General features: G+C 47.0%; 1 protein-coding gene across 1 annotated transcript; it reads right to left on the bottom strand.

The window, feature by feature from the left end:
• Nucleotides 1-5,672: 5,672 nt before the first annotated feature.
• Nucleotides 5,673-11,533, bottom strand: mycn (MYCN proto-oncogene, bHLH transcription factor). Its single transcript, XM_086061574.1, has 3 exons — nucleotides 11,367-11,533; nucleotides 10,426-11,124; nucleotides 5,673-8,651 (listed from the first exon to the last, which is right to left on the bottom strand). The coding sequence occupies exons 2-3, from the start codon at nucleotides 11,096-11,098 to the stop codon at nucleotides 7,948-7,950; spliced, it is 1,377 nt and encodes a 458-aa protein (XP_085917700.1). The 5' UTR covers nucleotides 11,099-11,124; nucleotides 11,367-11,533; the 3' UTR covers nucleotides 5,673-7,947.
• Between the last annotated feature and the right edge of the window lie 1,223 nt (nucleotides 11,534-12,756).

The following is a 12,756-nucleotide window of genomic DNA, read 5'->3' as shown; positions in this document are numbered from 1 at the left end:
TGTCCTTTTTCGGTCTATATATAAATGGATTACTGAGGTGCTTCCATACTTGACTCATTGAGCCATTTTCAGCAATAAAAAGTTAATAATTTGTGCAGAATGAATTTGATAACTTCATGAGGAAGTAGGTAACGACTAATCATGGCTCAGTTTACTAACCAAACCCTGAAAACAGGTGAGCCATGATTGGTTGGTACCTGGTACCGAGGCATCTGCGCTGCATGTCAGATGGCCAGTCCAGGCCAGTTTTTGACTAAAAATCTGTAGATCTCAAAACAGAAGGATTTTTTTTTTCAGCGCGTATGTCCAGATATGATGTTTTTGTCATTGCCTGCTGATATCCCATGAGAACACGAAACTTTCCAAAGACGCACAATATTCACAATGAGGCCCAAGGATCCATCCGGTCTCAGCAAGCCTCGGTCTCGAGGTCTATATTTAAACTCTATTCTCGTTGCTTCCCCTGTATTTTGATAAAACCTCGACTTTGTGGCTTTACCAAGAGAAAAATCTTTCCATCCTTCCTTTGACATTTCGTGGCGGCAATAGCCACTTTGTTGTGGTTTATCACCGTGTCTGTCTTCGCACTTATCTCCGAGCCACTTAAGCACCAACTGTTTTCGCTTTATAAATGAAACGACACAACAGCTTAGTTGCTTTTAGCGTCGTCCCGCGGGCCGACCGCCGTTGCGCGTCGTCTCGCGTTTGAGCTTCAGGTGCTGACAAGACGCATCGTCCGGACATTTGGCTCAGCGTCCCGGTTTGCATGAGAACGACTTCAAAGACAATATAGCTTACATAAGAGGGGCTTAAAGATGGACGAGGCAATCTCATTCACAATCAATACAGGCTGAGTCAGGGCGGCCGGTGAATGGACTAGCATTAGCATAGATATGCGAAGGTAAACCGCGCGAGCTGGATTTGTTTTCTTAATTAGCACTTCACAGTGGCTTTTTCCGCCTCTTTCTTCCCATTGTCGCTCTTCTCTCCCTTCACTAATCCTGTCCTAATCATCACCACTTTTTTTTTTTTTTTTTTTTTTTTATCTCTCTCCGTCTTTTCCCCTTCCTGCCCCGCGCTCCCTCCGGCCGGGCTTTCTCTTTCCAGGCGCTGTGTTGTGCGTCCAAGGCCGTTTTCTTCCTCGGAGCGCACTCTTGAAAGGCTATTCATGGATTCTTCAATGCGGCCCTATTACGTTTGTGTGTAAGCGAGAGAGAGAGACGGAGAAAGACAAATAAGGCGAGGGAAAGGTATGCCGGGGTTGGGGTGGGCCGCGCTACAGTACCATCTGTATGCAAATGTCCTCAGACTTGGTAAACTTTGATCAAACACTCCGGCCTCCTTTTCTTTCTCTTGCTCGCTCGCTCTCTCTCTCTTTCTCCTCCCTGTCCACTATATGTGCTCTGCAATTACTGTAAGCTTGCGTCTCTTTGCCGCTTTGGCACTGGAACTGACCCTCGTGCCCCTGCCCACACACATCCATGTCTTCTAGCCTCCCTAAAATGTCCCTCACACTCGCAAAGTCTGAGCACCTGCGGCCACACTGGACCCCTCAACAGATGGTGACCCCCCCCCCACCCCCCCCCCCCCCCCCCCGCCCATTCGCACACACATTGCAGGGCTCTTGGCAATGGGTGACGGGCATGCCTTTGTGCAGAGGTTGGGCACATTTCACACACATACACACTCATGTTTGTCTTTGTATCATAGTGGGGACATCTCATTGACGTAATGCATTTCCTAGCCCCTTACCCTAACCTTAACCATCACAACTGATTGCCTAACCCTAACCTAAATTCAAACCTAAACTCTAAAACTAAATCTTGAACCTCAAAAGAGGTCCCCACAAGATCAAGTCGCTCCCCACAATAGTAATTAAACCCGGAAAAACACGTGTGTATGGGCACCATAATGTAGCCATTGAGATAATGCATTTCCTAGCCCCTTACCCTAACTTAAACCTTGAAACTGATTGCCTAACCCAAAACCCAGTTCAAACCTAAACGCTAAAACCAAGTCTCGACCCTCAAAAAAAGGCAACTTGTGGGGACCACCAAAAATGGGACCACAAGATCAAGTCGGTCCCCACAATAGTAGTTAAACCAGGAAAAACCCGCGTCTATGGGCCCCATAATGTAGCAAAGACAAAGGCGCACACACACAGTTGTGTACCCACATACAGCAAGCCATTGTTTGCGCCATATGGCGGAGGTTAACATGTTGAATACAGATCGGGTCTCCGATAGGACAATAGAGGCGTTGTCTCGAGCGTCGTCATCGGAAGTGAAGAAACAAAACAAAAACACGCCGCCTTATCTCCTGTACAGCTTTAATGTGCGCCAGTCAAGAGATTTGTAAGCCCATTAAGAAGTGTGTGTGTGTGTGTGTGTGTGTGTGTGTGTGTGTGTGTGGGTGTGTGGACTGTCTAACCAGCCACCCAGGCCAGGCAGGATAATGGGTATTAATCAGGGAAAAGCCATTGCCATATGTTTGTTTAATTCTGTGAAATGAGCCTCGTTTCAGACAGCACGCGGTGTGCGTTTTGGGCATGCGTGTGAGCGGACTTATGATGTCCGCCACTATGAGATGGACTGGAAAGAATGCATCAGGTAAACTTGTACATCAAGGGTCTCAAACTTGCGGCCAGGGGGCAGGGAGATTTTTTTTTTTTGCGTCCCCCTACTTGACCTCAAAGTTAAATATTTGTAGTTTTTGTTGTTGTTGTTTGTCAATCACTTATGAGCTATGTCTCTGATCCACTGGTTAAAGGGAACTTCAAAGTTCTTCTCTTTCATTTATACCCGCTTCAAACAACAAAGAGTTTGTTGGAAATGGAGGAGACGATTTTGTTGGTTCAGACTATTTTATTTTCATTGGCCATCTCTCAATATGAAGAACGGAAAGTATGGTCTTGTGACCTCGCCAAGTACGAGTTTCCCAAGAACATACTCAAGAACGTTGGTACGACTGGGTACTTGGTAACTTTACACCGACTCTGACATATTTCCATGATAGCAGCAGGAAATGCATCTTGTGATCAGAGGTGCCAAATCCAGGTCCAGAAAGTAAAAAAACCCGGCCACAGTTTGGCTTTAGCCTCAGGTGCCATGGTCCCATGGTGCTCGTTTTCCTGCTAAGGAGCTAGCTAGCTAGCTAGCACTAGGGGCTACAGCCACAAACTGTGGCAGGGTTTTTACTTTCTGACCCTGGATTTGCCACCCCTGCTTGTAATATTTTCGTAGCCAATCAGTGATTTCTCGAGATCACGAGGATATTGAGAAACGGCCCTTGAGATTGACATTTTCAAGTCCAGAAAGTAAAAAGCCTGCCACCGTTTGGCTTTTAGCCACAAGTGTTTCTACTTAACTGGCAGGTAAACGGCGGCTGGATGGATTTAAACCCTCTGGTGCTGTTACATCTATCAGAACGCCAATGGAACAGTGAAAGCTATCATGAAGTAGCTGCAACTCCATCAATTATTCTATTATTACTTCCTGTTGGTGTCCCCATATGTCTCACCACAGATGTTTATGGAAAAATACTGTTAACTGTCACAATTAATCTGGATGCGCGCCTTTTTTTTATTCACCCTTTATTTTCCCGTGATGTTATTGTCCGTGAATTTGTTTTCATCCGGTAACCTAGTAGGATAAGCCATCAGGCAGATGGCGAAGGGAGGGGAGGGGAGGGGAGGGGAGGGGAGGGAAGGGGAGGGGAGGGGAGGGGAAGGGGAGGGGAAGGCTCCCGTGAGAGGAGGCGCACACACTTTGCAAAGACACCAGACTCCTGTAGCATCCGCACACATGCAGACACCAGACTCCTGTTACGTAATCCACCAGTTGCACTCCCCCGCGGAGAGGCTCAGTCTCGAGCTGTCTCAAGTCCAAAACAAAGTCATCCGTCTTCATGTTGCGTCTTACGTAGTGAGCATACCTCCGGATGCCTTGGAGCCTTTGGCTGATGGCGGACTTGGGACACAGTCAGCTAATGTGGTTTGAGCAGGAATGAGAAAGTCAGCATCTCAACCGTTCCAAACGTTCGCCAACAGTTTTAACACGTTTCCTTGTCGCGAACGAAATTTGAACATGACCCATTTTGAACAGGTTCTTTTCACAAAGAAATTTTGAACATGCTCAAAAAAACATGTTAAAACGGTTTGTTTATTTTTGGAACATGTTCAAAATTTCCTTGCAACGAGGAATACTGTTAAAATTGTTGGGGAACGTCTGGCAAACGTTTGAGACCTTGAACAAACTCTAAGGAGAAATCAACATTTGCGATGTTTTGAACATTTTCTAAATTTCCTTGTAACAAATAACTGTCGCAACTTGTCACATTTTGAAGATGTTCAAAATTTCCTTCTGACAAGAAAAACTGCTCAAACTGTTAGCAAACGTCGCGTTGCGACCTTGAACCTACTCTGCAGAAACCTTACGAGAAATCAGCAATTGCTATCTTTTGAACGTGTTCAAAATTTCTTGTCAAATTTCCTTGCAACAAGAAAAATGTTATGACTATTGGCGAACAAATGTTTGCAACCTTGAATGAACCCTGACGAGAAATCAACATTCGCTACTTATTGTTCAAACTTTTCTTACGTCGCAAGGAAATCTTGAACATGCTCAAAATTTGACACAAAAAAAACTTAAAACTGCAAACGTCTGAGGAACATTTGCGGAGTTCAGCGAACCCTGACAAGAAATCAACATTTGCTACCTTTTACACATGTTCAAAATTTCCTTGCGACAAGAAAAACTTGACTGTTGAAAGTGTGCGACCTTGAACGAACCATGACGAAAAATCAACATTTGCTACCTTTTGAACAAAATGTATTTGAGACAAGAAAAGCTGTAAAAACTCTCGGCAAACGTTTATGACTTTTGAACCATCCCTGACAAGAAATCAACATTGGCTACTTTCGCAAACGTTCGCCCTTCAGAGGGTTTACGGGCTTAAAAATAACTCATCAAAGTCATCGTCGATGTGTGTTTTTACGGCTTTTAATTCCCTCCTGGCCGATTCCTTTTCTCTTCCGCCCCGTCCCGCTGAATGGCGACTCAGACCGTGGCAACAGATTTCCCTTTCAGCCATCTCCAGAGAACGCCCGGCCCGGCCCCTGAGTGGCACATAGTTGGGTTCGAGCCCGGCAATGGAGGAGGGAGCACGACGAGGGGAGGAGGCCGTAGCCATGTGGCTGATGTTGGTAAACAGTATCCAGGCTTGTCCTGCCATTGTGGCCCCCGGGCGAGCAAGGTCGAGGCTACCGGGCACCCGGGGGCCACACACAGACCGGGAGGTGGCGGGCGATCGGCGGCAGGCGGGGGTGTGCGTCGTACAATAGGTACACACACGCATTTGCATTCATGCGCACAGGCAGAAATACACGGACAAATAAAAGACTCGCTCTCTCTGTGTCTGCCACTCAGCAGCTGCTCTTGTTTCCATGGCAACGGCCGGAACAATGTAGTAGCGAGTGGGTGTGCGTGTGTGTGTGTTTGGACGCACTTGAAGTGTGTGTAGGTGGGTGTGTGGGTGTATGTGAGAGGCTTCGGGGGAAGAGGATCCAGAAGTCTTTATTTCTTTGTCAGCATAAGCTAAAAGACAAATAGGGAAATTGTAAAATTAAAAAAAAGGAGGGGGGGGGGGGGGAGTAAGAGTCACAACAACCAAGATGCCGGTTTAATGATGTCTATTTATTTGTCAAAATGAGGTATTTCAAAGTGCTATGAGTTGCAGCACTAATAAATGTACATTTTAAAAATCGGGAGGGGGAAAAACAACATCTCATATCCATATACCCAATTCTATGCACCCGATAGTTACAAATATAAACAAAAGAGAGAGTGGGGAAAGGATAAAGGTACAAGATAGAACACATTTGCTGTACAAAAGTTTGAGAATAGAAGATGAAAAAAAGATAAGTGATATCTACCGAGAACTCATTTTCATACGAAAATATAAGTATCAAATTTAGTATGTATCAGGTTCACACTAAAAAGCGTAAAAGGTGTGTAGAATTAGTAAAATGATACAATACAAAGAAAAAAAAGAGGAAGGGGGGGAAAAAAAAGCAATATATCGTTATATTACAAAGTTGGTGACGCTCAAAAATTGAGGCCTTACAGTACTTTTTAAAGGTATATAAACTTCCAGTCTAGTTATTATTGGCAGCTTCCTTACATGTAGATATTTATATAAAAAACCCAGGACAAAATGTATTACAAAACAAGGCAGATCTGAGTGTATTTTGTCTGTACACTGATGTGACGGTGGATATAAAAAATAGTCCGCACCCCTTCCCAAATGCAAAATATTGGTCATATAAAGAAATGAGACTATGATTAATCAGTTGCAAAGTTTTTTTCCACCATTAATGTGGCCTTTAACCTGTATATCTTAATTGAAAAACAGAAATATAGACAAAAACTTTGTTGCATAAATGTGCACACCCGCTAAATAATTCAGTCAAGCAAATCAGTCGCCTGATCGCCCCAGCTGTTCGACCGGATTCACATCTCGACTCTGGGTGAGCCATTTCAAAGCCTGACTCGTCTTCTGGTGAAGCCATTTTTTTAGATTTCATCTAACACCTTTCTAGCTTTTTGCTATCACTTACTTGTATTTAGAACTGCTCATAATTCCCTCTACCGTGACTTAGGCCCCAGTTCCATCTGAAGAAAAATGAGGAAAAAAAACGTTCTGCTAGCGCTAATCATACCTTTTGAAATTGTGACCCTGAAGTTCAACATTCCAACCATAACACCTTTCAAGTGTGATTTTGCAAAGTGTTGGGACGCTTTTGAAGACAGGAGATTGTTGTCACAAGTACTTGCCACAATTTCCTGCGGCTTCTTCAGCATAACCACATTTCTTGTCATCTGAACTATTCTGAGCATTCAGTTATTGATATCACCACTGAGTTATATTTAATGCCTTGGAAATTATTTTGTACCCCTTCCCCTGACTGGACAATAAGATCACTCTAATGCTGAAGAAGGTACAAGATGTGACAACAAAAATGTCAGAAATAGCCTACTAGAACATCTCAACTTTATTTGGGTTTCATCAGAGGCACTTAAAATGGTGGCATGTGTGCGCTGATTCATATTTTACACGAGTTTAAATTTGGTTCTAAGAGGGTGTGCACACTTTTGCAAACACATCGAATTTGTACTTCCCCCTCTCTATTTTTTAATCGAGTTGCACAGGTTATACAGTAGATCACATAAATGGTGTAAAAAAATATATAAAAAAGATTTATCATCTCATTTTTTTACATTACAAAAACGCTGCAATCCAACGAGGGGCGTGTAGACTTTCTATCCACTGTATATACAAAAGTGTCTGCTAGAAAGGTGCACAGGTATACATCCATTTACTTGGTTGGAGCACCAGTGTGATCGAGGAGTGAGAGAAAACCTGTAGTGGCGTCATCGCTTTGTGTCCATAAAGTCTTTCTTGTCTATTTTGTATAAATTTGTCCGCTTTTGCAGTGGTGAAGGCAAAGTTAAGAGTTGTGCTCGACTTCTTAGCAAAGTCGAGCGCTCCGAGCAAAGTGCCCTCCAACACCGGTCCCGGTTGGAATCCTCTTGATTCCAGGCTGGTGTCACAGTGAGTACAAAAAAGAAAAAAAAGAAAAGAAAACAATGCATACAATACAAATAATACCAAAACATGATATAAAAAAAAGCCTCTATTTCCTCATTATCGTTCCTCGATGTGACTGGATTGAAAAAAGTAAACCCTAAACATTCTTAACGTCAACAAATGTGCAAAAAAAGTGGCGGCAGTGAAAGTCCCGACATCCCTCCAATAAGCATCCGCCCCCTCCGAGATGTTTGTGTACATGCGGGCCCGTGTCTGTGCTTAAGTGGATAGGCCAACTCAAAGTCGAGGCGGTTTTCGGCAGAGGTTTTTCGGCGTCATCCCGGGAACGTGTGAGAGAGTTCAGCGAGTCCTGGCCAGCTCCAGCCTGCGCATCAGCTGCTGCCGGCGGGCCTGCAGCCTGTCCTTCTCCAGCTGCAGCCGCCGTTGCTCCCTGTCCAGGGAGCTGACGTACTCGGTGGCCTTCTTCAGGATCAGCACTTTGGCCGCCTTCTCGTTGTACGCCAGCTCGGGCACGTGGTCGCGCAGCGTCAGGAAGCTGGAGCGCAGGTCGTTGCGGCGCTGGCGCTCCAGGATGTTGTGGTTGCGCCGGCGCTCGCTGTCCTCCGAGTCGGAGCCGCCCCTCGGGCTGCTGTCCCCGCTGGAGCTGCGCTTGCTGCGCAGGCCCGACGAGACGGCCGCGCAGGACGAGGACGAGGTTCTGGTCGCCGGGCGGGCGGCGTCCGACGTCTTTTGCCTCTTGGGGGGTGGCGCCGGGTCGTCGTCCGACGTGTACGGCGAGGGCGCGGCGTAGTTGTGTTGCTGCTGGTGCACCGAGCTCCTCTTCAGGATGAGCTCTTGGGGGGCTCGGCTGACGAAGCGGCCCGCCGCCGCGGATCTCTGGTCTTGACTTCTGGAAACCATGGCTGGCGTTTTGCTGATTGTAGAACGCCTCTTTTCTACCGTAACCACATCAATCTCCTCCTCTTCCTCGTCGTCGTCGTCGTCGTCGTCATCATCGTCCTCCTCCTCCTCTTCTTCATCGTCATCCTCTTCCTCATCTTCTTCTGGGAAAGTAAAACAGAATGTGTTGTGAGTTCATCTGTCAAGCCCACCAGGCAGTCTCACAATGTCACATATATGTACGAGCTGGTGACAGGTATGCGTGTGCGCGCGTCTTATAGCAGACAGATAACGCGAGTGTTGCTCAACGCTGTTTGCATAAGCAGAAGCGCTTTAATGCTTAGCGTCAGTCACCGCTCGGCTAATCTGCCGCGCAGGCGTTGACACGTCCAGTCTCACTGCTGAGCGGGCAACTAGGATTTTCTGCCGCCGCAACTTGTAATCGGCTTCGTCTGGGCGGGACGAGTTGGACGTCGGCCGCGGTCCGCAGTCGGGCCCTGACGTTGACCTTTGGCGAAGACGGACCCTTTTTAAGATAAGCCGCTCTGGCTAATACCGTCAATGAAGTGTGCAATCAAACTCAACGAAAAGTCAACTCAAAAAAAATTATTTACAATGTGTTCTATGGGCCCCCCACTAGTTTAAATACAGTGTTCTGATTAATATGGTGTTTTTAGAAAATTAATTCATCAGCAAAATCCACCCATTTTTATCCATCATGGGGGCGGCCATTTTGTCACTCGCCAACTGAAAATTACATCACAGTTGCTCAGTTCCAAGTAATGACCAATCACAGCTCAGCTTGCAAATGTCACATGACCAGACTTAGAAAATAGGTGAACCGTGATTGGTCATTACCCGGAGCAACGATGATGTCATTTTCAGGCGACAGCAAGTGACAAAATGGCCGCCCCCAAGGTGGAGAAAAACAAGTGCATCTTGCTGCTTAGATGAGTGGAACAACATACAACATATTGTTAAAAACATATATATATATAAAAATGCATTGACTCCTTTCAAATGTACTGTCCATGGTTACAGTCCACTTGAAGCGGGGCCTGGCAGTGCAGTGACCAAGCACAACCAGCAGACGGCGCCGCACCTACAATCTTTTCAGAGACAATTTGGCGCCTAACTTTTTTTTGTTTTGTATCTTATTGGCTGCGTGAGTCTTTCGGACACGGCGTGCGTGTGGCAGCAATCGGATCACGGCGCTTTTAAGCCCCCCCTACCCACCGCTACTCCACCCCCGGCTTGGAGGGGCGCCAGGCAGACAGCTGTCGGGATGGAGCGCTTGTTCAAAGCTGTCAGCCCCCTTAAAAACACAAAAAAAGAGAGTGTGCGGTGGAGGCGGCCTTTTGGCGAGGCTGCCTTCAGTGCCCGCTCCGTGCCAAATTGGGGGCTCTTTGTGCTCCTTTTTAGTGTTTGTTTGGAGTATTCGTAAATAGATAAACGCTCCCCTGAACCCCCACTTCCTATCTTGTGTCATCAGTGCAGCGTCAACATGTTTTTGTTGTAGCCCAATGATGACATCATTGCATGTTTGGGGCACATGATGTCCTTAGTCAGGAACCGCGCAGACATTGATCAGCTCTTTTGTTGCTTTTATTTAACACCGTTCTGCTTTTTATAAAGTCAAAAGCTTTTTTTTTTCTTTTTTTTTTTGTGGGTGTTATTCACATGCCAGTTGGGCACACACAATTCCCTATTTTGCCGCCATCTGCCGGAAGGAGAGGCGTCTGATTACATAAAGGCAGTTCACTGTGTCACTTCAGTGTGTGTGTGCGTGTGCGTGTGCGCGCGCGCTAGTAATCCGATTGCGGGCCAGTCATATGAACAAGTCATTCCAGGGTGCGCACAGTGAGCTTTTGTTATTGTTACGTTTGGCGGTCAACCCGCTGCAGACAAAGACATTTGTTTACATGCTCTCATTCTTACCGGAGTCGCTTTGGGCGCTCGCGTGGGTCGTGGACGCGCACGCGCTGACGTTCGAGTCCCCGCCGCCGCCGCTGCTCTTCTTGTGTACGGGGAAGGGGAACACCACAGCGGGGTCCACGCACTCCGACGCCGCGTTGCGGCTCGCCACCTCGGGCGCTTTGACGCACACGTCCCGCCTGCCGGGAGTCGAAGCAGGAACAGCCGGAACCGGCGCGGTCACCGGCGCGGTGACACTCGTAATAGCCTTGCCCAGTTTCTCGGTGACCGCCCTCTCCAGCTTCTCCCTGGCCGAGAATCCGCTCCACATACAGTCCTGGAGGATGATGCTGTTTGGGTTTGTATCCAAAGCGGAACCGAACAGATCCATATCGTCGGACGCCCCCCAGATATCGTCTTCGGGCAGGAGGAGCAGCTCCGAAGCCCAGTCCAGCGGTTCCCCCAAGCCGAAGCCCAGGAGGTCCGCCTCCGGGGAGGCTGCCGCCGGCTCCCCAGGTAGCGCGGCACGGCTCGGGGAAAGGGGCGGGGTGGGCAGCAACTCGAATTTCTTCCAGATGTCCTCCCCCGGTGGCGCGGAGTCGGGACCACAGAAGTAGAAGTCGTCCTCGTCCGGGTAGAAGCACGGTTGTAAAGAGTCGAACTCCATGTCAGAGTTTTTACCGACGACCGCCGGCATCCTTTCCCCCCCACGCTTGAGAAAACCTGCGTGGAAAAAACAAAAACTCGTCAAGCTCCTCGTTTACCCGAGGACACACGCACGAGTCAAAGCCCACACACAGACACGCAGACAAGCAGTCTGCATTCCGCGCTCTCTCCCGTGTGACTTTTTTTTTTTTCTTTTTTTTTTTCCATGAGTAAAATGTGCCACCCGTGCGTAAAAGACGCCAAGTTTGCAAATGACAACGCTGGCATAGGACACATAAAGGCTTGAAGGGGACTCGTACCTTATCCGGACTTGTGCTTGTTCACGCGTGCACAGTGGCGGCAGTCAGCAGCGGCGCAGACACCAGATGTGAAGCAGTCATCGACGTGGGGAGCACAGACGGTCCTCTGACACGCACCGTGGCTGGCTGCACTGTTTTACACTCGCGAGTCAGGCAGGCAAAGGCGGGATGGCTCCTCCCACTCACCGTGCCTGGAGGAGGCGGAGTGGGATGGGGGGGGGGGGGGGTTGATAGTGGGTGTAGAGTGGAGGGGGTGGAGGGGATGGGGAGGGGTTATGCTTGCGGATAGCTCGCTTTCTCTCAAGGTGAAGGGAGATAAACATTAAAAAAAAAACGAGACATAAAGACGAGTGCAAAAAGGAAGAGACGAACAAAGGGGCTTCAGAAATTGACACTGTAATATCAAATTATTATTTCGTATTTATTTTCAAAATAAATCAGCATTTATTTAATTTTGAATATATATTTTTAGGTTTCAAGTGGCTCCCTAATTAGTTGTTTATTGAAATAATAACACTCATTATCCTCATATATGCTCTTGAGCACAGAATATTTACCCCAAATGGCTTACAGCCCCCTCCCCACCCCGCGCCCCCCACCCACACACACTCGCGCGCGCGCACACACACTTCATTGCTGCGATCATCCAGTCAAGTCTATTCGTCTCTTTTGTCTGCGGATCAGCAGCTTCTCTGCTTGCGGTTATTCAAGGCAAGGCAGTTGTCAATTCAAGGCTCACTGCGCCCTCTTACGGCCACTTTTGTAAATGCAGCTATTTCCGCGTGAGGCAAAATGAGTAATCTTTTTTTTAAATAAATAAATAAATAAGAAACACAATTGGTGATAAAATGACTAGCTTTCTTTGTTCTTGAAAGCACTGATTCCCAATGTGCTGCAGAACATCACAGTGATCTAATTATCCCCAAATATATCAAACTTTAGTCATTTAAATTCATTGAGATAAATTACACACCAACCGTTTAAAGCAGCTGTAGGTTAGGAAACTTTACATACAAGTCAAAATGTCTATAATGTATGTTTTCAAAACTAAGTTTGTCCAATGCTCAGCATTGGTCACAATTACCATCTAAAAGCACACGCTCGCATAAAGATCCAATAAATAAAAGTCATCCCATACCAGTGCCAGATGCGTCTCCAAACTGAGTTAGGCTGCAGCAGTTGCTTGCCTCACGCTTTTGGAACTGATTTCTTGGATAGCTACAGCGTGTATGTTTGTTAGCTCTTTCATCCTTTACTGCACTGTGGCATTGCCATCAAAGCCGCTTTGATATCATTTGTTATCATCAAAGAGATAATTTTGAACAATTTCAGTTATTGAGTAACCTCTCCACCCCCTCCCTCCCCCCCCCCCCCCCCCCCCCTCCCCACT

This window comes from Leptonotus elevatus, chromosome 18 (genome assembly GCF_054856555.1).
Source record: "Leptonotus elevatus isolate MCC_2025b chromosome 18, RoL_Lele_1.0, whole genome shotgun sequence".
In the NCBI taxonomy this organism is placed as follows: Eukaryota; Metazoa; Chordata; class Actinopteri; order Syngnathiformes; family Syngnathidae; genus Leptonotus; species Leptonotus elevatus.
Note: the sequence above shows the minus strand (reverse complement) of the source record. Positions and strands in the feature narration are given on the sequence as shown.

Excerpts from the sequence above, each read along its gene's own strand:
- mycn (XM_086061574.1), bottom strand. The coding sequence starts at position 11,098 with ATGCCGGCGGTCGTCGGTAAAAACTCTGACATGGAGTTCGACTCTTTA. Across the intron at positions 8,652-10,425 it reads GAGCGCCCAAAGCGACTCCG|AAGAAGATGAGGAAGAGGAT; the intron begins GTAAGAATGAGA and ends TTACTTTCCCAG.